Source organism: Lissotriton helveticus, chromosome 1_1 (genome assembly GCF_964261635.1).
Source record: "Lissotriton helveticus chromosome 1_1, aLisHel1.1, whole genome shotgun sequence".
Lineage (NCBI taxonomy): Eukaryota > Metazoa > Chordata > Amphibia > Caudata > Salamandridae > Lissotriton > Lissotriton helveticus.
The window spans coordinates 1,241,732,832-1,241,758,733 of NC_136057.1; the positions used below are offsets into that span (position 1 = coordinate 1,241,732,832).

The following is a 25,902-nucleotide window of genomic DNA, read 5'->3' on the forward strand; positions in this document are numbered from 1 at the left end:
GTGCCTCAACCTGGAGAGGCGGGAGAGGCTCGTTTGCGCCGCCTCCCCCCCTTCGGGCACCCCACGCCGTCTTTCGGCGCAGCATTGTAGGATGGCCACACCAGCATCACATTGCTTTCCAATGCAGTCAGATCCTCAAACAGCCCCCACTGACTGACGCGAACTCACAGGCCAACGGGGCGCCCCACGCCGACTTTCGGCGCAGCATTGTAGGATGGCCACACCAGTGCGGCAACTTGCTGGACACCACCTCGGTGCCATCCGGATCTTGGCGCGTTGTGCTGCCTTCGGCCTATTCGCACATCGGTCCGCTACTGACGCCGCCTCACGTGCCAACGGATTTTCTACGCTTTTTATAGCCCTATGCCGCATAACAGGTCATGTGACTTGTTTATAAAACTTTTCATTGGTTCATTTTACTTTTGGTTTCCTAATGATGGAAGGCTTGATCACATGACCTAAAAATAACACTTTTCATTGGATTAAAACATTTTTTTTCCCCAAACGATGAAAGCCCCACCTTGTTTCTGGATGTTTCAGACTGAAGCTGGCGTCAGCATGAAAGTACCACCATCTCGTGGCTCCGTCGTGGTCATTCCGCGAGCAATCATGGCAGCCGCTCCCCACCGGAAGCCTGCAGGAGTCGGGGGCCCCCAAGACTTTTGTAGAATCTTCAAGGCTGAGGGGACGCTTTCGAGAATGGGGTCCAAGACCTAGCAGACAAGCGTCCGAGTTCCAAGGTGTCCCAGGGCCATTTCAGTGGACCAGGCCCAAAAAGGAAAGAGCCTGCAGCCATTTTGAGAGTCCTGTGGCAGCCGCCTATCGCTGCACCGCAAGAGTGGGCGCAACTCAGCTGAATGGCGGATTTTGGCACAGTGTACCAAAAGCGCGGCGGATTGGCAACTGAAACGGTAAAGGGGCGTCCCACTACAGCAGGCACGTTCACGCCGCCTCACCAATTCCCCCCGGGGCGCCCCACGCCGTTATTCGGAGCAGCATTGTAGGATACCAAAACCAGTGCGGCAACTTACTGGACATCACCTGGGTGCCATCCACATCTCAGCGCGTTCTGCTGCCTTGGGACTATTCGCACAGCAGACCGCTACTGACGAGGCCTCCCCCCGCACCCCCCGGGACGCCCCACGCCGTTTTTCGGAGCTGCATTGTAGGATACCAAAAACCAGAGCGGCACCCAGGTAACATCACCTGGGTGCCGTCCAGAACTCAGCACGTTGTGCTGCCTTGGGACTATTCGCACAAAACACAGCTACTGACCATTGTTGCTTCTTTTTTCAAAAAAATGTTTAAATGTATTTACTGTTTTTGTTGCGTTGTATATATTTATAAGTTATTAAAGTTTTATAATCCTACTACTTTGTTGGAGTGCTATATATTTTTAATGTGACACATAATTGTAAAAACTTTGATGTACAAAGAGGCATCCCTGGAATCTTCCGCTTCAGGCTCGGCCCCCTCCCCAATCACAATACAGGATCAATCAATCAAAGACATTTATTGAGGCACTACTGACCCGGAGGGTCTCAAGGCGCTAGGGGGGGGGGGGGGGTGCTGCTACTGCTCGAACAGCCAGGTCTTGAGCTTCTTCCTGAAGGAGAGGTGGTCTAGGGTCAGGCGCAGGTCGGACGGGAGGGAGTTCCAGGTCTTGGCGGCCAGGTAGGAGAAGGACCTTCCTCCTGTTGTCGCTCTTCGGATGCGGGGGACGGCGGCGAGGGCGTGGTTGGTCGATCGGAGGTGGCCTTTGGGAGCGTAGAAGTTGAGGCGGTTGTTGAGGTAGCTCGGGCCTTGGTCGTGTAGGGCTTTGTGTGCGTGGGTGAGGAGACGGAAGGTGATTCTTTTGTTGACGGGGAGCCAGTGCAGGTCTCTTAGATGTCCAGAGATGTGGCTGCGTCGGGGGATGTCGAGGATGAGTCTGGCTGAGGCGTTCTGGATCCGCTGGAGTCTCTTCTGTAGCTTGGCTGTGGTTCCGGCGTAGAGGGCGTTGCCGTAGTCCAGTCGGCTGGTAACGAGGGCCTGGGTGACCGTCTTCCTGGTCTCAGTGGGGATCCACCGGAAGATCTTCCGTAGCATGCGCAGGATGTGAAAACAGGACGCGGAGACGGCGTTGACTTGTCTGGTCATGGAGAGGGAGGAGTCCAGGATGAAGCCCAGGTTGCGTGCGTGGTCCGTCGGTTTGGGTGCGGTGCCCAGGGGGGGGGGGCCACCAGGAGTCGTCCCAGGCGGAGGGCGAGGAGCCCAGGATGAGAACTTCCGTCTTGTCGGAGTTCAGTTTCAGGCGGCTGGTTGTCATCCACTCGGCAACGTCTTTCATCCCTTCGTGAAGGTTGGCTCTGGCGGTGGCGGGGTCGTTGGTGAGGGAGAGAATCAGCTGGGTGTCGTCAGCGTAGGAGATGATGTTGAGTCTGTGTTGGCGTGCGATGGCCGCGAGGGGGCTCATGTAGACGTTGAAGAGGGTGGGGCTCAGCGAGGATCCTTGAGGGACGCCGCAGATGACTCCGGTGGCCTCTGACTTGTACGGTGGTAGACGGACTCTGTGTTCTTCCGTCGAGGAAGGAGATGATCCATTCCAGTGCCTTCTCATGGATTCCGACGTTGCTGAGGCGCTGCACTAGGGTGCGGTGGCAGACAGTGTCGAATGCCGCGGAGAGGTCTAGGAGGATGAGGGCCGCTGTTTCTCCGTTGTCCATCAGGGCTCGGATGTCATCGGTGGCAGCGATGAGGGCGGTCTCGGTGCTGTGGTTGGCTCGGAAGCCAGACTGTGAGGGGTCGAGGGATCCATTCGTCTCGAGGAAGGCGGCCAGCTGTTTGTTGACGGTCTTCTCGATGACTTTGGCTGGAAACGGGAGGAGCGAGATGGGGCGGTAATTCTTGAGTTCGGTGGGGTCCGCTGTAGGTTTCTTGAGTAGGGCGCTGAGTTCGGCGTGCTTCCAGCTCTCCGGGAAGGTGGCGGTGTCGAAGGAGGTGTTGATGATGTCCCGCAGGTGGGGTGCGATGACAGCGTCGGCCTTGTTGAAGACGTGGTGAGGGCAGGGGTCGGTTGGAGATCCGGAGTGGATGGAGTTCATCATGCGGACTGTGTCTTCGGTGCTGATCGGAGTCCAGGCGCGGAGGGTGGTGGTGGGGGGCGGTGGTTCGGTCGTGGCGTGCGTCGGTTGAGTGCTGAAGCTGTTGTGTATGTCCGCGATCTTGTTGTGGAAGTAGGAGGCGAGGGAGTTGCAGAGGTCTTGCGAAGGGGTGATGTCGTTGTTTCCGGCATTGGGGTTGGAGAGCTCTTTCACGATGTTGAAGAGTTCCTTGCAGTTGTGTGCGTTGTTGTCCAGCCGGTCCTTGAATGCAGTTTTCTTGGTGGCGCGGATCAGTTGGTGGTGCTTCCGGGTGGCAAGCTTGAGGGTGGTCATGCTGTCCGGAGTTGGTTCCCTTCTCCAGGCTTTCTCGAGGGCTCGGCAGTTCTTCTTGGAGCTCATGAGTTAGTCGGTGAACCATGGGGCCTTCTTGCTGCCGGGTCTGCTGGGCGGGGTCCTCAGTGGGGCGAGTTCGTCCGCGCAGTTGCTGATCCACTTCGTGAGGTTGTCGGCGGCCTGGCTGGGGTTTGCTGAGCTGGCGGGAGGGTGCTGGCTCAGGGAAGCGGCGAGCTGGTCAGATGTTATCTTGTTCCAGCTTCTTCGAGCAACCTGTTGCTGGTGGTGGTGGATCGTCGTTCTTTTGAAGGTGAAGTGGACGCAGCTGTGGTCCGTCCAGTGGAGTCCGGTGGTGTGGCTGAAGGTGATGTCTCTGCTGGATGAGAAGACGGCGTCGAGTGTGTGTCCGGCGAGGTGGGTGGGGGTGGACACCAGCTGCTTGAGACCGAGGTTGGCGAGGTTGTCGAGCAGGGTGATGGTGTTGCGGTCGTTGTTGTTCTCCAGTGGGAAGTTGATGTCCCCCAGGAGGATGTAGTCGGCGGAGGGGAGGGCATGCGGGCTGATTAAGTCGGCGATGTCCTCGCTGAATTGTGTGCGTGGTCCCAGGGGTCGGTAGATCAGGGTGCCTCTGAGGGTGGTTTTGGGGTCCGTGTGGATCTGGAAGTGCAGGTGTTCGGCGGTTGTCAGGGGGTCGTCGGTGTTGGTCTTGATGCGGATGGTGTCCCTGTAGATGATGTCGAGGCCTCCTCCAGTCTGGTTGTCGCGGTCTCTTCGGGTGATCTTGTAACCCTCTGGGATGGCGATGGCGATGGCGATGTCGGGCGCTGAGGAGACGTTCATCCAGGTTTCCGTGAGGAAGGCGACGTCAGGGGCTGTGGTGTCGAGGAGGTTCCAGAGTTCGATGGCGTGTCTGTGGACAGAGCGGGTGTTGAGGAGGATGCACTTGAGCTGGTTGCTGCTGGTGTTCGGCTTGGTGGGTGTTGGTGCAGGACAGGTCCGGATGCAGGTGAACTTGCAGGCGTGGCATCTGAAGGGTCCGTGCGTTCGTCTCGGGGTGGCTCGGTAGCATCCCGGGATACGGCCGGTGTTGAGTGCGTTGAGGGTGGCGGCGTCGTAGGTTCGGCGGGTGGGCTGGTGTCTGCGGGAACCAGGGGTCCTGGCACTGGGCGCGGTCCAGGCGCGGACAGGCGCAGACGGGCTTACCTTTGGCGCACCTTCGGCGCTCAATCGGTGCTCCCGCTGCGCGCGTCCGCTGCGCGGTCGCTCCGGGGGCGTCATAAGAAGGGAGCCGGTAGGGAGGGTCTGCGGGGAGCGGGCCGACCAATCGGCTGGTGGGGGGGCGGGGCCGCGGGCTGGCAGCGGCGGGAAAAATGAAGTCGGGCTTGGTGGGCGGCCCTGCGGCGTCTGGGGCAGCGGCGGGAAAACAGGAGGCAGAGGCTTGGAGGGCGGCCCTGCGGCGTCTGGGGCAGCGGCAGAGAAACCAGGTAGGCAGCGGGCAGTAGGTAGGCAGAGGGGGCGACCAGGCCAGAGGCGCAGTGGTCGCTCCCTTGGAAGGGTCTGGGTCCCCTTAAGAAGGGAGCCGGTAGGGAGGGTCTGCGGGGAGGCGGGAGCGGGCCGACCAATCGGCTGGCGGGGGGGCGGGGCCGCGGGCTGGCAGCGGCGGGAAAAATGAAGTCGGGCTTGGTGGGCGGCCCTGAGGCGTCTGGGGCAGCGGCGGGAAAACAGGAGGCAGAGGCTTGGAGGGCGGCCCTGCGGCGTCTGGGGCAGCGGCAGAGAAACCAGGTAGGCAGCGGGCAGTAGGTAGGCAGAGGGGGCGACCAGGATGGTTTTCAGATAGTAGGAACGCGTGTGGTGTGACGGATCTCATCGGGTGGGGGCCTTGATCTACTGTAACTCCTTTGAAGAGGGGTGATTCTTTACAGCTGGGGCCATAAACTACATCTGCAGGGCTAGGTGATAGCCTGGGACCGGCCTGGACAATCGGACACAGAGGAAGAGGAGTGTCAGAGGGTGCGGTAGTGAATAGGGCGTAAGGGAGGTGTCGGGCGGGCACAGGGTGTGATTCTCAGGGAAGAGCAGCGCAGATGGGGGGAGGTTTATTGCCCATGCATAAGACAGAGAGCGGGGGTGACCAGTGCCTGGGGGAGATGCTTGCGAGGGTGGGGAGCCATGCTAAGGATCGACAGCGTGCAGAGAGTGGGTCTGGTCAAGGCATCTAAAATGGCTGCCGTGCACGACAAAAGTGTGGCATTTGAAAAAAGGCAAGATGGCGCAGACAATGTTTATCAACACTTCCTGATTTCCTTCGAATCGAACGTTAACAGACGTTATCTCTCCCACACTACCGGTCCCCCTGGGCTTAAACGCCGAGATGGTAGGGACTGCATCCCGTGGAGATAGGCCGAGACGTCACTCAGCAGAAAAAAAAAAAAAAAAAAGTCTATAAACATACAATAAGTTAAGTCAATCATTCTTGTTTCCTTGTAGTACGCTCCCCAGTCCGCTTTCCGTTACGCGTACCTGGCGCACCCCACGAAAAAAAAACGTTTTTTTTTTTTTTTTTTTTTTGCCCCGCGGGGCTTTTTTAAAGCCTTAACATCAAACCTAGGGGGTCAGGGAGGATCTACTATGCCCCCTTATGGTCATTTGCCCCTTCGCTTTGGCCTCCTCTTGTCTCTCGATCCTACCGAGAGACAAGATGGCGGCCGCTACGGACTGTTTGGAATGTTTACAGACACCGGAGAGCCAATCAGCTTCGCTTCGCAAAGCTCCGTAACGCGAAAAGTACGCGAAACGGAGCGCTACCCGGAGCACTGTTACTGATATATATATTTTTTTGAACGTTAATTTCTCAAAATCCACTGGAGCACATATATTGAGACCTAGCAAAGGCACATCGGGCTACCGGTCCCTACAATTTTGCCAAGTTTCATGCAAATCCATTCAGCCGTTCGGGCTAAAAGTGAGGCCAACCGCCCTATGGAAATTAACATGGGAAAAACGCGTTTTGGGACCCCCCTTTTTTCTCGGCCCCCCCTTGACGAACCCCCCCCAAATTTTCAGGGGCTGCTCAGAAACAAAATGTTCCATTTTCCTGACAATTTCAGCCAATTCCGTCCACAAACGCCAAAGTTATTAGACATAGGATTTTTTCTCTATGGGATTTTTGAAAATTCTAACTATATATACCTACTGGCGACCGCCAGTAGGAGATATCTATATATATCTATATATCTATATATATTTCCAGTCTCTGTTAAACCAGTATATCGCCACCACCACAGATACACGGACCACCACGCAATGGATAGTATTCAGAAGGTAGGTTTATTTTCCTCCAAAGGTCTTATTTCGGCATGACGCGTTTATATATATATATTTATATATATATATATATATATATATATATATATATATATATATATATATATATATCCAATTGGTGCATCAATCTTTTACAGTGTTAATTTCACAGCGAATAAAAATGTATCCGTGGATAACCATTTACAAGAATTGTTTTAATATTTAGATTGGTACTGTCATTTTGAGAATATTAATTTCATTGCACATTGGAATCCATCATTTTTGGGAGGCTAGTCAACAATCCACATTCAAACAAGCTTTTCCCACAACAATGAAATAGAGTTCTTACCTCGTTACTTTTCTGACTGTCTGTTTGAGTTGCAACAGTTGTCTCAGTTCTGTCTGGAGAGAAGGCTAAAGTAAGTGGTACTAGCTTGGGGGACGCAACCTCTACATCAGACGAAGGCGATTTTGGATGACAAGATACTGGAGACTGAAAGTCCACTGCCTGCTCATTTCTGAAAGAGGGAGATTTAGCATTATTTCACCAAAAACAAATTACGAAAATTGTCATTTTCAATATTGCTCCCATTAGAGTTGTTAGTTTATTGAACTGGGCGATGGTACCAGTGGAGCCCAGTGATCAGGTTATAAGTTCCTGGACAGCACTTTAACAATAACACATGCAGTGGGCGCACCGACGATTGTAGATGAAGCTGTAAGAGCCACACTGGATAACTAATGATCTAGGTAAATTGTTGGATGATTGAACAGAAATAAGCCCTCCTATCACCTTGAGTGTGTACTCTTGTCACACACAACTAGTCTGGAGGCATTGGGAACAAAACAATAATGATGAGACTACTTAAGATAGAGAAATAGAGAGCAAAGAATAAAGAATAAAAGAAAAAAATCCCTCAGGTTCTCATGGCTTTCAGCTAATTAGTAAGTCAGCTCTGGCATTTTGAGTAATTTGCAATCAGTAATTTTGGCCAAGTCAAGGTATACAAAGTTATGCAGTCAATCTCAGCACCTATGAATATCCTAGTCATGGCGATGCCTCCTCAGACGTGCAATTATATACTGATAACCGCTTCATTTATTTCACTACAGCAGAGGTTTTCAACCTTTTAATTTCAGTGGACCCCCACTGAATCCCTACTAGAAGTGGAGGGCCGCACCCTAAGAAATGTCTAAATCTGAACTTCAAAGCAATACAGAAAACTGCTACTGTGTTGTGTAGAGGTGGAAATGAACAACTCTCGATAATGACAGTTCATGCCAGGGCTGCTCTGGATGGACCGCCTAGATCACATATTTTTGGGGGGTGGTATCTGGGGGCAGGGGAAGGAGAGCCAAATAATTCAACACGTGTAATTTAAAGGGAATTGTGATTATTTTAATAGCTCCTAGAGGACCTTGTTGGATTGTGCTGCTGAGCGTTCGGGGCAGTGCATTTGATTTGGAATGTTCTTGTTATGCTGAGCAGTTGATGGATTTCGAAGCACCAAGTCTGCTGCTTGAAAATGGTTACTCAGGGGATCAAGCAAACCCTTCCATTTTTTCAGGGGTCTTGGATGTTATAGAATGAGTTTGCTGGTGCAATTTTCATTTGATTTTCTATGGCTACCTAAAGAATTCCACATTTTTAAATGTGCATTGCCTGAGCAGTTTTCAGGCTCTTGTAATAAATGGCTCACGATTTCGGGGATTCCTTTTATTATGCTGTCTGACTGTGATGCCAGTGATGCTTCCAAACTGGAAGTGGTAAAATCTGGACGAGTAGGCCCATTTCTGGGTCTACACAGCTTGATTTGAGTTTATCCCCACCCTTGCTATGGTTAAAGATATATTCTACTGTAGGTCTTTTAGTAAGCCTCTTGCACCCTTCACTGGGCTAGCATAGTTCTTGCTGCGAGGTACGCAAAGTTCAACTATTTTTGTCAGTTTCGGACTTGCTGTCAAGCACTGATCTGGCTGTATGGTTTCGGTGTTGAACAATGGGTACACCAGGATTTAATTGTCTACCTTTTTCTTTACAATGTCCTTTGTCTGGCTTTATTGCCTCAGACAGAGTGCTCTATATCTACCTTATTTGCGACATCCTGTTTCCTAATGGTATTTTTAGGTCTCGTCCTTTACCATTCCGAAGGAATGGGAAATGTCGAGAATTCAAGTGCTCGAACGGATTGTCAAACCACCTCTTTTTTTCGTGGCGTTTTCTTCGAGTGCACGTACAGGCACGCGCTTTTGGCCCATACACTTTCATGGCCATCTGTTCCTGTTCCTCAATGTCCCTCCCACCCTTCGTTTGATCTTGCCGCGAGTTCAGGCTAATGGCCCTACCCCAGCACAGAGCACGCATCGCGGCCGCACAGCACATCAAAGGGCTTCTCCCAGCGTGTGCTGTGCGGCTTCTCCTCCCCTAATTATGTGGCCGGCCGCACTTGTGTTTACTGGCCGCTTCCCGGCCGCTCTTGTATTTAATTAGCAGCAGCAGCATTTCTCCTGCGCCAGGCCACATCAAAGGCTCTGTGCCACTTTCACCCACACAGCAACACTTACAGACACGCAACGCCACTCACACCCACGCAAGCCCACTATCATCCACGCAACACCACACTCACCCACGCAACGCCACTCACCCAAGCAACACCACTCACACACGCAACGCCACTCATCCAAGCAACCCCACTCACCCGCGCAACGCCACTCACCCGCGCAACGCCACTCACCCGCGCAACGCCACTCGCACGCGCAACGCCACTCGCACGCGCAACGCCACTCACAACGCCACTCGCAACGCCACTCGCAACGCCACTCGCAACGCCACTCGCAACGCCACTCGCACGCGCAACGCCGCACGCGCAAATCACACACACACACGCCACTCACACACGCAACGCCACTCACACCCACGCAAGCCCACTATCATCCACGCAACACCACACTCACCCACGCAACACCACACTCACCCACGCAACGCCACTCACCCACGCAACGCCACTCGCACGCGCAACGCCACTCGCACGCGCAACGCCACTCGCACGCGCAACGCCACTCGCACGCGCAACGCCACTCGCGCAACGCCGCACGCGCAACGCCGCACGCGCAACGCCGCACGCGCAACGCCACGCCACTCACACACGCAACGCCACTCGCACACGCAACGCCACTCGCACAGGCAACGCCACTCGCACAGGCAACGCCACTCACACAGGCAACGCCACTCACACAGGCAACGCCACTCACACAGGCAACGCCACTCACACAGGCAACGCCACTCACACAGGCAACGCCACTCACACAGGCAACGCCACTCACACAGGCAACGCCACTCACACACGCAACGCCACTCACACACGCAACGCCACTCACACAGGCAACGCCACTCACACACGCAACGCCACTCACACACGCAACGCCACTCACACATTGTGGGTGCAGATTGTGGGTGCAGATTGTGGGTGCAGATTCAGAGAAAACTCAGCAGCACCACCACCATTGCAATGCAATAGGTCTCGTTTTAACGCAAATTTAAGCTATAGGCCTTGTAAATGGCAAAGCCTTTTATTTATGTTCCAAAAACCAGAACGCAAAAATAAAGGGCATAATTATTTACAATGCTAATAGTTCAGACTCGCGTTATTGCGAGACCTATTGCATTTTCAATGCTTGTTTTAGTTCTATTCTTCCCCTCCTTTCCTTCAAATTTCAAGCCTGGTTTTGTATACAGATTCTAAGCTCCCTATTGCCATGCAGAGTGCCTTCTGCACTGCGCTTAATCATAAAAATAAACTGTGCACTCTTAAAACGTGGCACTGCCCCTTGCTCAGACAGCTGCAAGACAGTTTGCAATTATGCATTTGGTAGTAGGTAGAACACAAAAACTGTATCAGCGGCTGTTGATCAATCGAGCATTAACAGCAGGGCAATGGACTGGAAATGAGCAGAAGCGTGAGATGAACTGTTCCCAGATTCAGATTAGCCGCAGATATGGCTCCCATGCAGTGCTGGTCCTCCACTTGGCGCTCTGGGCCCGATTGCGTCGAGATTCCAGAAGCAGCTTACCTCGGAACTTAAATATTCCCTTGCAGCTAGAAGGGCAATTTTCCACTGAGGCTCGATTATAGCTTTTTCATGATAACTTTAGATATACAAGTATGAAAATAATATCAAGTCCGAAATGTTCAAATCATAGGATTGTCATAATGGATGTTAACTTGGTTACGGTGCTATCAGCTAAAACCACCAGAAGTCGTTGGCATTAGAAAGGTCCATTACTGAACAGATCAATTTCATTATTTAAAAAGAAATATATAAACATATATATATAAACATATATATATATATAAACACACATATATATATATATAAACACATATATATATATATATATATATATATATATATATATATAAACACATATATATATATATATATATATATATATATATATATATATACACACACACATATATATATATATATATATATATATATATATATACACACACACACACATATATATATATATATATATATATATATATATATATATATATATATATATTTGAGGGCAGTATGAATGGTACACATCCACAAACTGCATGGGATTGCTTTAAGTATATGCTTAAAAGTAATACATTGCTTGGGAAGCTGTGGAAAATCGGAAACTCAGACAAACTACAACTACGCTATTATCTAGACTACGTAACAATTGTTTCTAAACATTTCAGAGATGCCCAGTCACCTATATGAACTTTCTATGAGCAGGAGCAGATCATCAGTGACACAGGTATATAATGAAAGGAAATTCTATGCGTGGCCGTCTAAAGATGATTGAAAGCAGAAACCCTGAATATAGACGACCCGTCCTGTTGAACTTTGATGACAAGTTTTGTGAAAGTGGCAGTAGCATTCCACCAATTCTATTCCAGCATTTATACAGGAAAGTTGTTTTCCTCCAAATAATTGATGGAGCTCTTTTTTCAGTAGCTGCATATACTTTGCATCACAAATGTACAAGTCATTAATCTTAAATAGCCAATCAAAACTTAAGATACTAGACAGGCATTTAAAAATGTATCTATGTCAAATACCAGATCCAGATGGATTTTGTTCAGGAAACCATTAAAATTTTTATATATATATATATATATATATATATATATATATATATATATATATATATATATATATATATATATATATATATATATATATATATATATATATATATATATATATATATATATATATATATATATATATATATATATATATATATATATATATATATATATATATATATATATATATATATATATATATCGAATAGTTTTCTTACCTGTCGGTGTAGTTTTGCAGCTTGAAGATCTTTCTGGATTCACTATGCTGTGCATTATTCCGCGGTCTTGTGGTTGGGTCCGGATTCGTAGTCTTTTCTTTGTTTTTTTTTTTTTTTTTTCTTTGCCCAGGTGGGCGTCGGCGTCGCACCCCCTTTGGGTGTATTTCCGGTGACGTCGGCATGCTTCCTGCGGAAGCTCCCACTCTTGGGCGCCATCTTCGGGTTCTTTTTTTCCGTGTTTCTTTCGTTTCCGAAGTAATGGCAATGTTCATCTTAGTTTGTATTTACCGCTTTGTACTTTCAAAGTCTATTCTTTAGTTAACCACCTCTTCTCTCTCCAGCCTCATCTTTCTGGCGGAGGTGGGTGGGTTCGCTAGTGAATCCAGAAAGATCTTCAAGCTGCAAAACTACACCGACAGGTAAGAAAACTATTCATTTTGCAGCGTGAATCTTTCTGGATTCACTATGCTGTGCATAGATTTTGTAGCGGTTTCTCATCTCTGTGGCGGCTGGGTGGAAGATGAGCGTTGGGTGTTGAATATGTGCCGTAGCACCTTCTGTCCCACTTGAGCTTCCTTGTTCATTTGTATGTCCACACAGTAGTGCTTCGTGAACGTGTGCACCGAAGCCCATGTTGCCGCCAGGCATATGTCCTCTATGGGTGTGTTAGCCAGGAAGGCTATTGTAGCGCCCTTCTTCCTGGTGGAGTGGGCACGCGTCCCCTCAGCCAGTTCCTGTCCTGCCCGTTTGTGGCAGAGTTGGATTGTTTGTGCGATCCATCGTGCAATGGTCCTTTTGGTTACTGCTTTGCCCATGAAGCTGTTTGCGAAGGACACAAAAAACTGTTTCGTTTTCCTGTGCCCCTTTGTCCTTTCAATGTAGTGCATGACTGCCCTTCTGGCGTCCAGGGTGTGCAGAGCTCTCTCTGCGCTGGTTGTGGGTTTTTGGAAAAAACTCGGTATCTGTATCGACTGGTTCATGTGAAAATTGGATACCACCTTCGGCATGAAGTGTGGGTCAGTCCTCATCACAACTCTATCGTTGTGTATTTGTATGTATGGTTCTTGTAGCGTCAGCGCTTGAAGCTCGCTTACTCTGCGTAAGGACGTTATCGCAACCAGGAAGGCTGTTTTCATAGTTAGCATCTTTAGGGAGGCCCTGTGAAGTGGTTCAAAGGGCTCTTTCATGAGTTCCGTTAGGACTGTGTTCAAGTTCCATGCAGGTGGCGGCACCCGCTTGGGTGGTGCGATCCTTTTCGCTCCTTCTAGGAATCTCTTCACCACCTGTGATGTGAAGAAGCTCCTGCACGTTTCTCCCCTTGTGTAGGCTACTATCGCTGCCAAGTGAACTCTTAACGAGGATGAGCTAAGGTTCTTCTCCAGTAAGTGCGTCAGGTACCTTAGCACTGTGGAGTCCCTCTTCATCTTATTGTGGAGTCTTTCCTGTCTGCACCATATTGTGAATCTTTTCCATTTCGCAACGTAGCACTTTCGAGTGCTGGGCCTTCGTGCCTCCCGAAGTACCCTCAGGGTGCTTTCTGGTAGTCTCAAATGTGCGAACTCTATGTCCTCAGGAGCCACGCTACTAGGCTCATGCTCTCTGGCTCTGGATGCAGTACCTCTCCGTTCTGCATGGACAGTAGATCTTTCCTCCTGCTGAATCTGTGGGGTGCACACTGTGTCATCTCCATGATCTGCGAGTACCAGGTCTGCCTCGCCCACTGCGGTGCGACCAGTATCAGTGTCATGTTGCTCGCTCTGCATTTGCTCAGTACTCTGTGCATCAGTGGTATCGGGGGAAAGGCGTAGGCAAATGTCCTTGACCAATCTATCCATAGGGCATTCCCCAGTGTCCCCTCCTCGGGCTGCCTGGATGCGAAGTTTTGGCATTTTGCATTCTGGCGTGTGGCAAACAGGTCCACCGATGGTGTCCCCCACCTGTCGAACAGGTATCTTGTCTCCTGAGCATTGAGCTCCCACTCGTGGGATGCCGATGTCTGCCTGCTGAGCCAATCGGCTTGTATGTTGTCCTTCCCTGGTAGGTGTATGGCTAGCAGGTCTATCTTGAGAGGGATGGCCCATCTCCATATCTCCTGCGCCAGCGTTGAAAGCGGTGCGGACTGTGTGTCCCCCTGCTTGTTGATGTAGAACATCGCAGTGGTGTTGTCTGTTTGTATCAATACCTTGTGCTTGTACAGTCTTGTTTGAAAGGCCTTCAGTGCAAGGAAGATTGTCTTCAATTCTAAGTAATTGATGTGCTTTGTGGCATCCGTCGGTGTCCACAGTCCCCTCACCTTGAGCTCCTCCATGTGAGCGCCCCATCCCTTCAGGGATGCGTCTGTGGTGATGGTCACTGTTGGCGTTGGGGGCGTTAGAGGCTTTCCCCTTGCTATGTTCTCCATGGTCCACCATGTCATCTCCTTCTGCACTGCGTGCGTTACAACCACTAGATCCTCCCAACTGCCTGTAGCTTGTGACCATTGCTCCTGTAGCCATTCTTGAATGGGTCTCATGTGGAGTCGTACATTCGGTACCAGGTGGATGCATGATGCCATCATCCCCATGATCTTGCTCGCCGTCCTCACTGTCCGAGCTTGTCCCTTCCGGTAGAGGCGAGTTTCCTTCACCAGCGCCCTCGCCCTCTTCTCGCTGGGGAACACCTTGCCCTGTAAGGTGTTGATCTGTGCTCCCAGGAAGATCTTCACTTGTTCCGGCTCCATTGATGATTTCTTCCAATGGATGGAGAACCCCAGGTTTATGAGCGTGCTGGTCACTGTATGTGCGTGCAGCTTGCATTTCTGGTATGAGTTTGCTTTCACCAGCCAGTCGTCCAGGTAAGGGTATACATGTATCCCCTGCCTTCTTAGGTGCGCCGCGACTGCTGCGAGGCACTTTGTGAAAACTCTTGGTGCCGATTTTAGACCGAAGGCCAGTGTCGTGAACTGGTAGTGGCTTTCTCCGACGGTGAACCTGAGCATGTGCTTGTGCTTCCTGTTCATTGGGATGTGCAGGTATGAGTCTTTGAGGTCTATAGTGACCATGAAGTCCCCGGTCTGCAACTGTGGGAGCACCTCTTGCAGGGAGGTCATTTTGAATTTTTGCGTTCTTATGAATCGGTTCACGAACCGTAAATCGAGAATGGGCCTCATTGTCTCGTCTACTTTTGGTACCAGGAAGTATGTTGAGTATACTCCTGTGTTTCTTTCTTTGAAGGGTACCCTTTCTATGGCCTGCTTCCGCAGGAGTTCTTTTGCTTCTTCCTGAAGGCACTGCAGCTGCTTGCTTGCTAGCGGCTTTCTTCTTGGTTTTCTGCTTGTTGGCCTCGCCTCCAACTCTATGCAGTATCCGAATTGGATAATGTTGAGGATCCATTTGTCTGATGTGATTCCTCTCCACTCCTGGAGGTGGAATCTTAATCTCCCTCCCACTGGTGTCCTGTGGTCGTGGGTGTCTAGTTTGTCTTGACCCATCTGTACGTGCTGCCCCCTGGGATCTTTTTTGTGGGTGGGCACACGGGTTTTTTCGAAGTCACTTGGAGGTGGGCTGCTGGCCCCCTCTTCTATTTTGTCCTCGTCCATTTCTCCCTCGAAAGGACTGGCCTCTTTGTTGGTACTGCCAGGGCTGTTTCTGATGGCCCTGCTGACCCTGCGAGTCTGCCTGGTGCGTTTGCTGGAAAGCCTGGTGTGAAGTACCTGGCTGGTTTCCGCCTCTTCCGCCGGGCCTCCGTGACGGGGTGCCCCTCTTGTTCCCTCTGAACTGCAATGCTCCCATGGATCTTGCTGTTTCGTTATCCTTCTTAAGTTGGCTGAGTTGCTCATCAACTGTTTGTCCGAAAAGCGTACTGCCGTTGAACGGGGTGTTCAGGATGCTGTGTTGCACCTCCGGTTTGAAACCGGATATCCTGAGCCAGGCGTGTCTCCTTTCCGTGACGCCCATCATCATGAGCCTGCTGGCCGTGTCTGCCCCATCCAGAGCCGTCTTAAGGCAAGAATTTGCAGCATTCTTCCCCTCTTCAATTAGCTTTTCGGCTTTCTGCTTGGCATCCTGGGGCAAGTCCTTCACCAACTGTCCCAGTCCCTCCATGATTTGGTACATGTGTCTGTTCACCAGGGCGTTGGAATTAGCCATGCGCCAGTGGGTCGCGGCATTCCGTTCGATCCTTCTGCCCACCAGATCCATCCTTTTGCTCTCTTTATCCGGTGGCGGGCCCGAGGTAGTGGGTACGTTAGCCCTCCTCCTTGCTGTGGCCGTGATAATGGAGTCTGCGGAGACCGTGCCCTGAATGTAGGCCGGGTCCTTTGCGGCATGCTTGTACTTCTTCTCAGCTCTGGGAGTCACTGCCTTGCATGTTGCGGGCTCCCTGAAAGCTTCCTTCCCCTGAGCCAAGACGCTCTCGAGCATCGGGAGGAACTGGCTCCTCGTTTGTGTTGGGAGCAATATTTCCAGAAGAAAGTCTGCTTTCTGCTTCTCTTCGTCGAGCTTGAGCTTGAAAGCTGCTGCGGCAGATTGTATCACCGCGTTGTAGGCCCCGATGTCGTCCGGCGGCGAGGGCCTCGAGGGGTAGGTGTCGACCACCTCCTCCGGGCTGTCGGTCTCGACATCGATGTAATCCACATCCTGAAGGTCATAGGGCGCCGACTCTGTGTCTGTCCTGCCCTCATCTTCCTCCCCATAGCTGTAGCTCTCGTGGGGATTCTCGTACTCCTCCTGGTCGTCGAACACCTCGACGTCCCGGTCTTGCTCGGTGACTTCGGCGACCTCCTCTTCTTCCTCCTCGACCGCCTCCAGCACTGGTGGCTTGGTCTTCTGAGGGATCGTGAAGGCCTTCATCCTTGCGTCGAAATCTTTTTTCCGCTGCATGAAGTTCTCCATTTCTGCCTCGAGGCGCCTTCTTTTCTTTTCCATCTCGGCCGCGTGTTCCGCGTCGGATGGTTCCGCCGGTCTCTTCGACGGATGGCTCGTCGCCGTGCCTCTCGGAGTCGAAGTTTTCGACGTCGAACCGGATATCGGGTCTCTGGTCGTCGTCGACAGTTTCGGGTCTTTCTCCCTCGTCGATCGATCCTTTTCGGGGACGATTTTCGACGTCTTCTGCTGATCAGCAGCTCTCGGCGCCGGGGACTCCTTCTCTGAGGATCCGCTGGGCCTGGGAGTAGTCGCGGACGCCGCCTTTTTTGGCGTCGGCGCTTTCGGGGTCTTGCCCTCGATTTTTCGAGACTCAGAGTCTCTCGGGTTCTTGGGGGCCGAAGAGTCTCCTACCTTGTCAGAAGTCTTCGTGTAATCGGTCTCTACGACCGTGTAGCAGTCGTCTTCGGCGGCAGCGTTGTCTTCTTCCTCGGAGGACATCCCCAGCTCGTAGAGCGACGGGGTCGGGGCCTTCCCCTGCAGGGTGGCGTGTGCTACCCTCTGCCTCTCTCTCACACGAAGGGTCTTCGGGGTGAAGGCGGAACAGGCGTTGCAGTCTCCGCTTTCGTGGTCCACCGGTAGGCAAAGGTTGCATACCGGGTGCTGGTCTTTCTGCGCGTACTTGTGGTGGCAGTTCCGGCAGAACTTGAACGGCGTGTTGTCCATCCTCGAGCGTCCAGGGCCTCTCTGGTCGCGTGTTCGTCGACGTTCGTCGAAGATCTGGATGGAAAACGCCTTATCTTTGCTTGTCTTTCGTCGGTGAAGTCCCCTGGAGTCTTCAGATGACTTCTCCTCGTCTTTTCTGTATTTTCTTTCTTCTTTCTCCAAAAATGTCTGGAGCCCAAACGGGAACGATCCAGACCCGACCGCGGAAAAAAAGAATCTGAAGATGGCGCCCAAGAGTGGGAGCTTCCGCAGGAAGCATGCCGACGTCACCGGAAATACACCCAAAGGGGGTGTGACGCCGACGCCCACCTGGGCAAAGAAAAAAACAAAAAAAAACAAAGAAAAGACTACGAATCCGGACCCAACCACAAGACCGCGGAATAATGCACAGCATAGTGAATCCAGAAAGATTCACGCTGCAAAAATATATATATATATATATATATATATATATATATATATATATATATATATATATATTTTTATTTTTTTATTTTTTTTTATTTGTCAAATTGCAGTTATCGCAGGGCTCTGCACACCAGAGGCATCTGCAGAATCAAGCCAGATAGGACCAAGAAAGCAATCTACTTTTGTATATGGCATAACAAAAGCATACCAAATAATACAGACACCCCCCCCCACCCAAACTCCCTCCCTCGCCCCTCCCCCGAAGTCGCACAGTGTCCGTATAGTCCTGTCCACATCCTTCATACAGAAAAACGCAATTCCAGCGAGAGAGCACACACCCCTCCGGTCCCCCTCCCCACCACCTCCACGGACCCCCCATATACAAAGTTATCCCAATGCAGGCGCCTCTACAACTGCTGGGGTCCCCAGCCACAGACCCCGGTAATCCACCCATCTTTTCCATATTTTGTCATGTTTGCATGGGCATCCCCTGGCAACAAAAATAGGCTGTTCTAGCCCCATTCAAAAGTCTAAGCCATTCTTCCATGCAGCCACAGAGGGGGCCCGCGGCGCCTTCCCCTCCCTGGCAATATCTTGCTTCGCTAAAGTGAAGCCCAGCTGCATGAGATGTCGCTTGTGCATGTTACCCCTTACTCCCTCCATCACGTGTAGAAGAGCTAGTCGCGGCGTACGTGGTAGCCCCCACCCCAAAACCTCCGAGAGGCAGGAAAATACCCCTCTCCAAAAATCGATCAAGGGAAAGGCACTACCACACAGTGCAGGAACGTGCCCTCCTCCCGACCACACTCCGGAGAAGCAATCAAACCCGCTCGCCACAGTCTGGTTAACATGAAAATCAGAAATCACCTTAGGAAGGAACTTAGGGTGAGTACGCATCACAACCTTAGCAGCATGAAATACAGTATAAGGTTCCTGGCAACACAATGCCGGACTATCACTCACCCTGCGGGCCGATGTAATGGCCACGAGGAACGCCACCTTCCAGGACAGATGCTGCAGCGAAGCCTTATGAATAGGTTCAAAAGGCTCCTTCATCAACCTGGACAGCACCACATTCAGCTCCCACGAAGGAAGCCGAACAGGAGGAAACACTTTCTTCAAGCCTTCCAAAAAATCCTTTATCACAGGAATCTGGAAGAAGAATGTCTGTGAAGGGCATTTCCTGTAGGCAGTCAGCACAGCGAGATGAACCTTAATAGAATGGAAATTAAGGCCAGACTTCGCCAAATGCAAAAGGTATGGAAGGATGACGTCTTCCTTGCATGTCGTCGGATCATAGTTCTTGGACGTGCACCAGATGCAGAACCTCTTCCACTTGTAAGCATAGGAAGTCCTAGTGGAAGGGCGCTTAGCCTCCTTCAGTATGTCCATACAATCTTCAGGAAGATATTGCACTATCTCAGGAGCCATGCTGCCAAACTCAAAGACGAGAAGTTGGGGTGCAACATCTGCCCCCCGAACTTCGGGAGAAGGTCTGGCCGGCACGGCAGCCGTATGTGAGGAAGGAGAGACCGCAGGTCCGTGAACCACCACTGTCTGGGCCATTCCGGAGCAATGAGATGAGCAATGAGCACCGCCGGAATCAGGGGAATGGACGGAAAAGCGTACAGAAAGCTGTTCGACCAGTTGATCCATAACGCATTCCCCAGAGTCCCCTGCTGGTAATACCTGGATGCGAAGTCTTGGCATTTGCTGTTGTCGGCGGTGGGGAACAGATCCACGTCTGGAGTGCCCCACCTGGCGAAGACGTCTTCGAGCACTTCGTCGTTTATGACCCACTCGTGGATTTCCTGGATCAGTCTGCTGAGTGCGTCCGCCTGAGCATTCTGCACACCTGGCAGATGGGTAGCCGTTATAGTCAGTCCTCTGGCTAGCAGCCAGTGCCAGATCGCCTGCGCTTCCTGTGACAGTGTGCGTGATCTCGAGCCACCCTGCTTGTTGAGGTAATACACCGTGATCGTATTGTCCGTCTGTACAAGCAAAGTTGGCCTGGAAGGACGGATGAAAGGCCTTCAGTGCCAAGTGAACAGCTCTGAGTTCCAGGAAATTGAGGTGGTACGTGGACTCCGTCGGGGACCACGTTCCTTGGATCTGTAACTGTCCGGAATGCGCTCCCCAGCTGTGGAGAGAAGCATCCGTCACGATAGTTTGAGTGGGAATGTCCTTGTGGAACGGAACCCCCTTGAGGAGGTTCTCTGCTGAACACCACCATCTCAGGGACTGCTGAGCGTGCAGAGACAGTCGTATCCTGTCGTCCCAGTTCCCTCACCTCTGGTCTCACTGATCCTCCAGACATTCCTGCAGCGGCCACATGTGTAGGCGTGCATGTGGAGTGCGGAAGATACAAGAGGCCATCGACCCCAGTAGAGAAGACACAGTCCTCACTGTTGTGGATGGAACAGCCATGAGAGCCTGAGCCTTCCGACGGAGTGATAAGCATCTCTCCTCCGAAGGAGACACACTTGCTGACAGCGTATTGATGGAGGCTCCCAAATACTGTAGGCACTGGACCGGAGTCGGGACAGACTTGGACAGGTTTATGTGCAACCCCAGCTGGGTCAACAGAACGGCCGTGCTGTTGAAGTGCAATTGCGCTTCCTGGAAGGTGGAGCCTTTGATCAACCAATCGTCCAGGTAAGGGTAAACAAACACCTTGTTCTTTCTCAGGTGTGCCGCCACCACTGCCATGCACTTTGAAAAAGTCCTGGCGCAGACTTCAGTCCAAACGGGAGCACGGTGTATTGATAGTGATTGGTGCAGACTTGGAATCACAGGAACTTCCGGTGTTTCCGCGCAATGGGCACATGGAAGTACGCATCCTGTAGATCTATTGCGCAAAGCCAGTCTCCTCTTTGCAGTTGAGGATAAATCTGGTGCAAAGACAGCATGCAAAACTTTTCCCTGCAAATCCATTTGTTTGCTTGTCGCAAATCCAGAATGGGCCTGAACTTGTTCTTGTCTTTCCTGCGTACCAAAAAGAAGCTTGAGTAAAGACCCTTTCCCCTTTGAGTCAGAGGGACGTTTTCCATCACCCTTTTTCTTAGCAGGATATCTGCCTCCGCCTGGAGCTCGCGCAGTTGGAACTGCAAGCAAACCGGTGGAATCGCTGGAGGCGGGCTGAGAAAACGAAGACTGTATCCATTGCAAACAATATTCAGCACCCACTTGTCCGGAGTAATTTTTCTCCACTCTGCCAAGTAATTTTGTATGCTTCCCCCCACCAGAGCGGGTAACGTTAGAGGGGGAAGTAGCACCTCAGGGCTTAGACCCAGCCGGGCCCTTGTTCGCTGAGGAGGACTGCTGACCACCTCTGCCCCTTTTGGAATGGCCGCCGCTGGTACTGCTGCTGCTGCTGTCCAGCCTGCCGACCCTGCTCTCTGCCATGCGCATCGTAACGCCTTTGGAACGGGCGGAAGGTCTTCCTCTGTTCTTTCGGCTTCTCTAACCAGAAAGCCGTCAGGGTTTCAGCCTCCGCCTTTATGCGGGCCATCTCTTCATCCGCATGTTTGCCGAACAGGGTCGCTCCTGAAAACGGTAGGTTGGCGACCCTCTGCTGCGCCTCTGGCTTCAGTGACGTCAGACGCAGCCAGGCGGGCGTCGCAGGTTGATCCCATGGCAGTACCCGTGGGCTGCCAAGAGCGAGGATTCCGCAGCCGAGCTTATCACCTGGTTGGAGACCATCATCCCCTCATTAATGATCTCTTGGAAATCCTCCCTTCTATCCCTGGGAAGGTGTTCCAGGAACTGCTGCAGGGACTCCCATAAGGCCCGGTCGTAACGGCCCAACAGAGCCAAGGCAATCGCAGCCTTCATAGAAGTAGAGGCCGTACCGCAGACTTTCCTGCCGGCCGAGTCCATCAAGCGGCTCTCCCTGTCAGGAGGCACAGTCGACGACGGGGCGGTGGTGTGTTGTTTTCTCGCCGCCATCACTATCACAGAGTCCGGTACAGGGTCCGAGCGGAGGAACGCCGGGTCTGAGTCCGGGGCCCTGTATTTCTTTTGCAGCCTGGAAGGTGCCAATTTTGTAGATGCAGGGGTGGGTAAGAGCTCCGTGGCAGGTTCCTCCAGCCCTGGCACCAAGGGGAACAAGGGGCGAGACAGCTGTTTCTTATGCAGGGTCTCGAAGATGACTGAAGTTGATGGCGTGGGCACCGTGAGTGTAATACCCAGTTTTGCCGCCCCACGTAACAACACCTCTTGGAAGGAGACTATGTCGTCTACTGGAGACACCCTTGTCCAAGGGGAGTCAGACAGTGTAGGTGAATAGTCCCGGGCACTGGACGAGTCCATGTGACAGGACCTAGACCTGTCCCTCCTGTGGCGCCGTCTGGACCATGTGAATGAGCGACAGTCACTTCTGGATCTGTCCCTCAGCCTGGAGCGAGATCTCGATCTCCTTGGCCTTGGTCTGTCCACTGGCCGTAAAGGAGGGAGCTGTGGACGGGGCAGAAGCCTAGAACGTGGAAGCCCCATAGGTGGTGTCGGGAGATGAGGCAAAGAGAGAGAGACCTTGGCGGAGGTGGCGGTGGAAGAGGAGGAGGTTTATGAGGAGGGGGAGGAGGCGGTGGAGGTGTAGGATTATGCGGAGGAGGGTCCTTGGGCAACGGGGGAGGCGTAGGCGTCCTGGGCCGTGCGGGCGAAAAGGTCTGGGAGTATTCCGAGCCCTGAGACTCTACCACTGTCCTTTTCTGCGCCGGCCTTGATGGCGGTGACCTAGAGGACGACCTCGTGGACGAGCGACGGCGCTACCGCGGGCTCGTGGAAGCCGAGGAAAGGCTGACTACAGAGCCCTGGGACTCCGTCCTGGTCTTAGAACGCCCCTGGAATGTCGATTTTCTCCTCTTCGACGTCGAGCATCTCGACGTCGATCGCCTTCTTGTCGTCGATCTTTTTCTCGGTGTCGATGATCTCTTCCTCGATGTCGATGATCTTCGTCTCGACGAAGAACGTCGAGTAGACGCCGAACGGAGGTGTCACCTAGACGGCGTTTACCGGTGCCTTCCAGACCCTTCACGACGTTGATGGCATCTCGACAACAAAGCGGTCCTCGACGTCGACCTCGTCCTAGGTCTCGACGTCACTCCCCTCCACGTCGAACAGCGACGCCGCTTCGACCCAGAGCCCTGGGGAGACGGGGAGCAGGCAGTGGTCATCCCTCTCGACGCCGACGTCGCGGCTATCGACATCAACCCGAGTCGTTTTCTGGCCTTCTCTTTCCTGGGGAGCCCCCCAGAGGCCAAAGTAGGGGCAGAGGAAGAGGCCTCTCCATGCCCAGACCCACCTTGACCTTGCGGTCTTCTTTGCTCCAGTCCTCGGAGCCGAGTCTTCTCCCTGTCCTTCAGGGTCCTGTTGGAGAACTGCTGGCAGATCTCACAATCCACAGGGACATGAGAAGAAGGGAGACAGAAGATACACACCCTGTGTGGATCAGATTTGGCCTTCTTCCTGGCGCACTCAGGGCATTTGTCAAATAAGGAAGGAATATCTGACAAAAGAGTGGCCAATCTCACCAGAAAACTGCAGCAAAAGGAAGAAGGAACAAAAACACGTTGAGTAACACTCTAAACACTTGAAAAGTACAAAAAAATTAGACAAAACACCCAAAAAGGGAGAGCTCAATGCTCCAGGGTCCTGATAGCAGGAGCCGGAAAAAAACTGAAAGTCGAGGGAGTTGTTGTGCATTCATGGGATACCGAGAGTTCTGGAAAGTTTCCTTAAAGGCACGGTATCGCTTTTTAAGCCACATAATGGCAGCTTATGGGGGGGCTTGTCTGTCCATCCCTTCCTCTCTATCATTCCAAGGATTTTGTGAAGGGGGAAGTTTCTCTATGGGTGAAATTTGGCAGACTGTGCTGAATATGACATTGGTGGAATATCCTTTGAAATTTCTAATTGAAGTACTGGACAGTGTAGCCTTGCAGGTATAGGCTGCATTATTTGTCTTTAATTCTCTCGTAAGTGTCTATGCAGGACTGCACAGAAGACAGCTTAAGAGATTATTTTTGATTGCTCCGGGTTCCCCCCACATGAGCGTGACTATTCACTAAATTATGACTATAACCGAGATCCCCTACTACAGAAGTTTTATATAGCGCAAACTTGACCCAAGAGGTATCAGAGCGCTTGACATTTAGGATCGTTGCGTTACAAGCTATATCAGATAGGAGCATAGTAAAGTACAGCACACAAACAATGTATCAAAAAGTCGTAGGAGGGAGGGGAAGAAGGAGTAAAAGCGGGGAGACGAGGAGGAACAATGCCCAATGACCGGCTGGGTAGGTGACAGTCAAGGGGGAAAACCAGGGCCAGACTCCTTATTAGCTGTCAAGCAGCTCCACCGGTCATCGGCCATGTTGCTCAGGTCTCAGCGTCAGGAAAAAACAGTTTTTAGTTTATTGGAATTTGCGGGGATTATATAGTGCTATCTAGACCCGGAGGTATCAGAGCGCATAGCCAGGGGAACGTTGTATTAGAAGGTACATCAAAAAAGATTATAAAGCGCAGGCTAGACCCGTAGGTATCAGAGCAATAGCAGAGGAACATTGCGTTACAGATTACATCAGTTACAATAGCGTTGTGAGGTACAGTAAACAAACAACGAGGTTGAGAGAATTGATAGGAAAGGATGGGAGGAAGGAACCCTAGCAGGAAGAGGTGGAGTGAGAAGGGAGAGGAATAGAGGAAAGAGATAAGGGAAAGTCAGCCCAAAGACCGACTGGGTAGGTGACGGCCAGGGAGGTAATCCAAGGGCAGTCTCCTCTATATCTCTGTTGGAAGCTCCAACGGGCATTGGTCAGAAAAACGGAAAGAAAGGAGACATGGAAAGGCAGAACGGCATAAATACGGAGGGCGAGACAGGGAGAAGGGGGAGAAACGGTGTCCAGTGTCCGGCTGGGCAGGTGACATCAGGGGAAAAATCCAGGCCGATCTCCTCAATTAGGTGAACACCGCAGCTCCATAAGGTTCCACAAATTATACAGCACCTTAGAGTCGGGTAACATCAGTTGCTAGAAAAACATTTCAAGAGCATAGATGCAAAGAAGGGAAAGGGGGTAGGGAAGGTGAGGAAGGGGAATAAAGGACAGGGAGACGAAAGTAAGTCTGCCCTGAGTCCGGCTGGGTAGGTGACGGCTAAGCGGGCTCTGCAGATCCTGGAAAGACTTGAGTGCTGTGCCCCTCATAACATCTCCCAGAGTCGACACACCAATATCATCCCATCCCCGGAAGCCATGCAGGTCAGCCAATTGGGGCAAGCGTCCATTGTTCCAAAGAGGAGTCTCCCGAGTCAGGGTATTCCACCATCCCATGCGTCGTAGCGCCTGCCTCCAAATCAGAAATACCACCTGTGTGACAGATGGCAATGTGCCTCGCAGCGGCGCCAAATAAAGAATTGTATGCAGCGTATGAGACCCCATAAGCCGCCGCTCCAGCGCATATGCTGGGTACCCTCTGTTACCATATCACCACTCGTTAAGAACCAAGAGATAGGAGGCTTGGTAGTAGTAGTATGTCCAAAGACGCGAGTCCTCCACAGTAGGTGGATAGAAAGCAAGTTCGCTAGGCTACACGCACCTTTCCCCCCTCCCACAGAAATTGCCCAAGCACAGAATTCGCCAGGCAGAACCATCTGGGCTGGATCGGGTACAGCCGATTCTGAAGCAGATAGCAGTCGAGGAAGCGCCACCATTTTAAATATTGCTGATCTGCCGTACAATGTCAAAGGCATGCGCGACCAGGACTTAACATCTGCCCAGACCCGCTCCCATACTGGGACCAGGTTCTGCTCCCAGGAAATTGCCGGTACGTCAGATAGAAACATCCCCAAAAATTTCAGGCC

General features: G+C 51.7%; 1 protein-coding gene across 2 annotated transcripts in view; it reads right to left on the bottom strand.

Annotated features, from left to right (window-relative positions):
* Positions 1 to 25,902, bottom strand: part of GTSE1 (G2 and S-phase expressed 1) — a 354,076-nt gene that overhangs the window by 61,642 nt on the left and 266,532 nt on the right. For both annotated transcript variants that reach the window (XM_078679841.1, XM_078679849.1), the window contains one exon: positions 7,069 to 7,237. In XM_078679841.1, the coding sequence (XP_078535967.1) occupies positions 7,069 to 7,237 (169 nt within the window). The remainder of the gene's footprint in view (positions 1 to 7,068; positions 7,238 to 25,902) is intronic.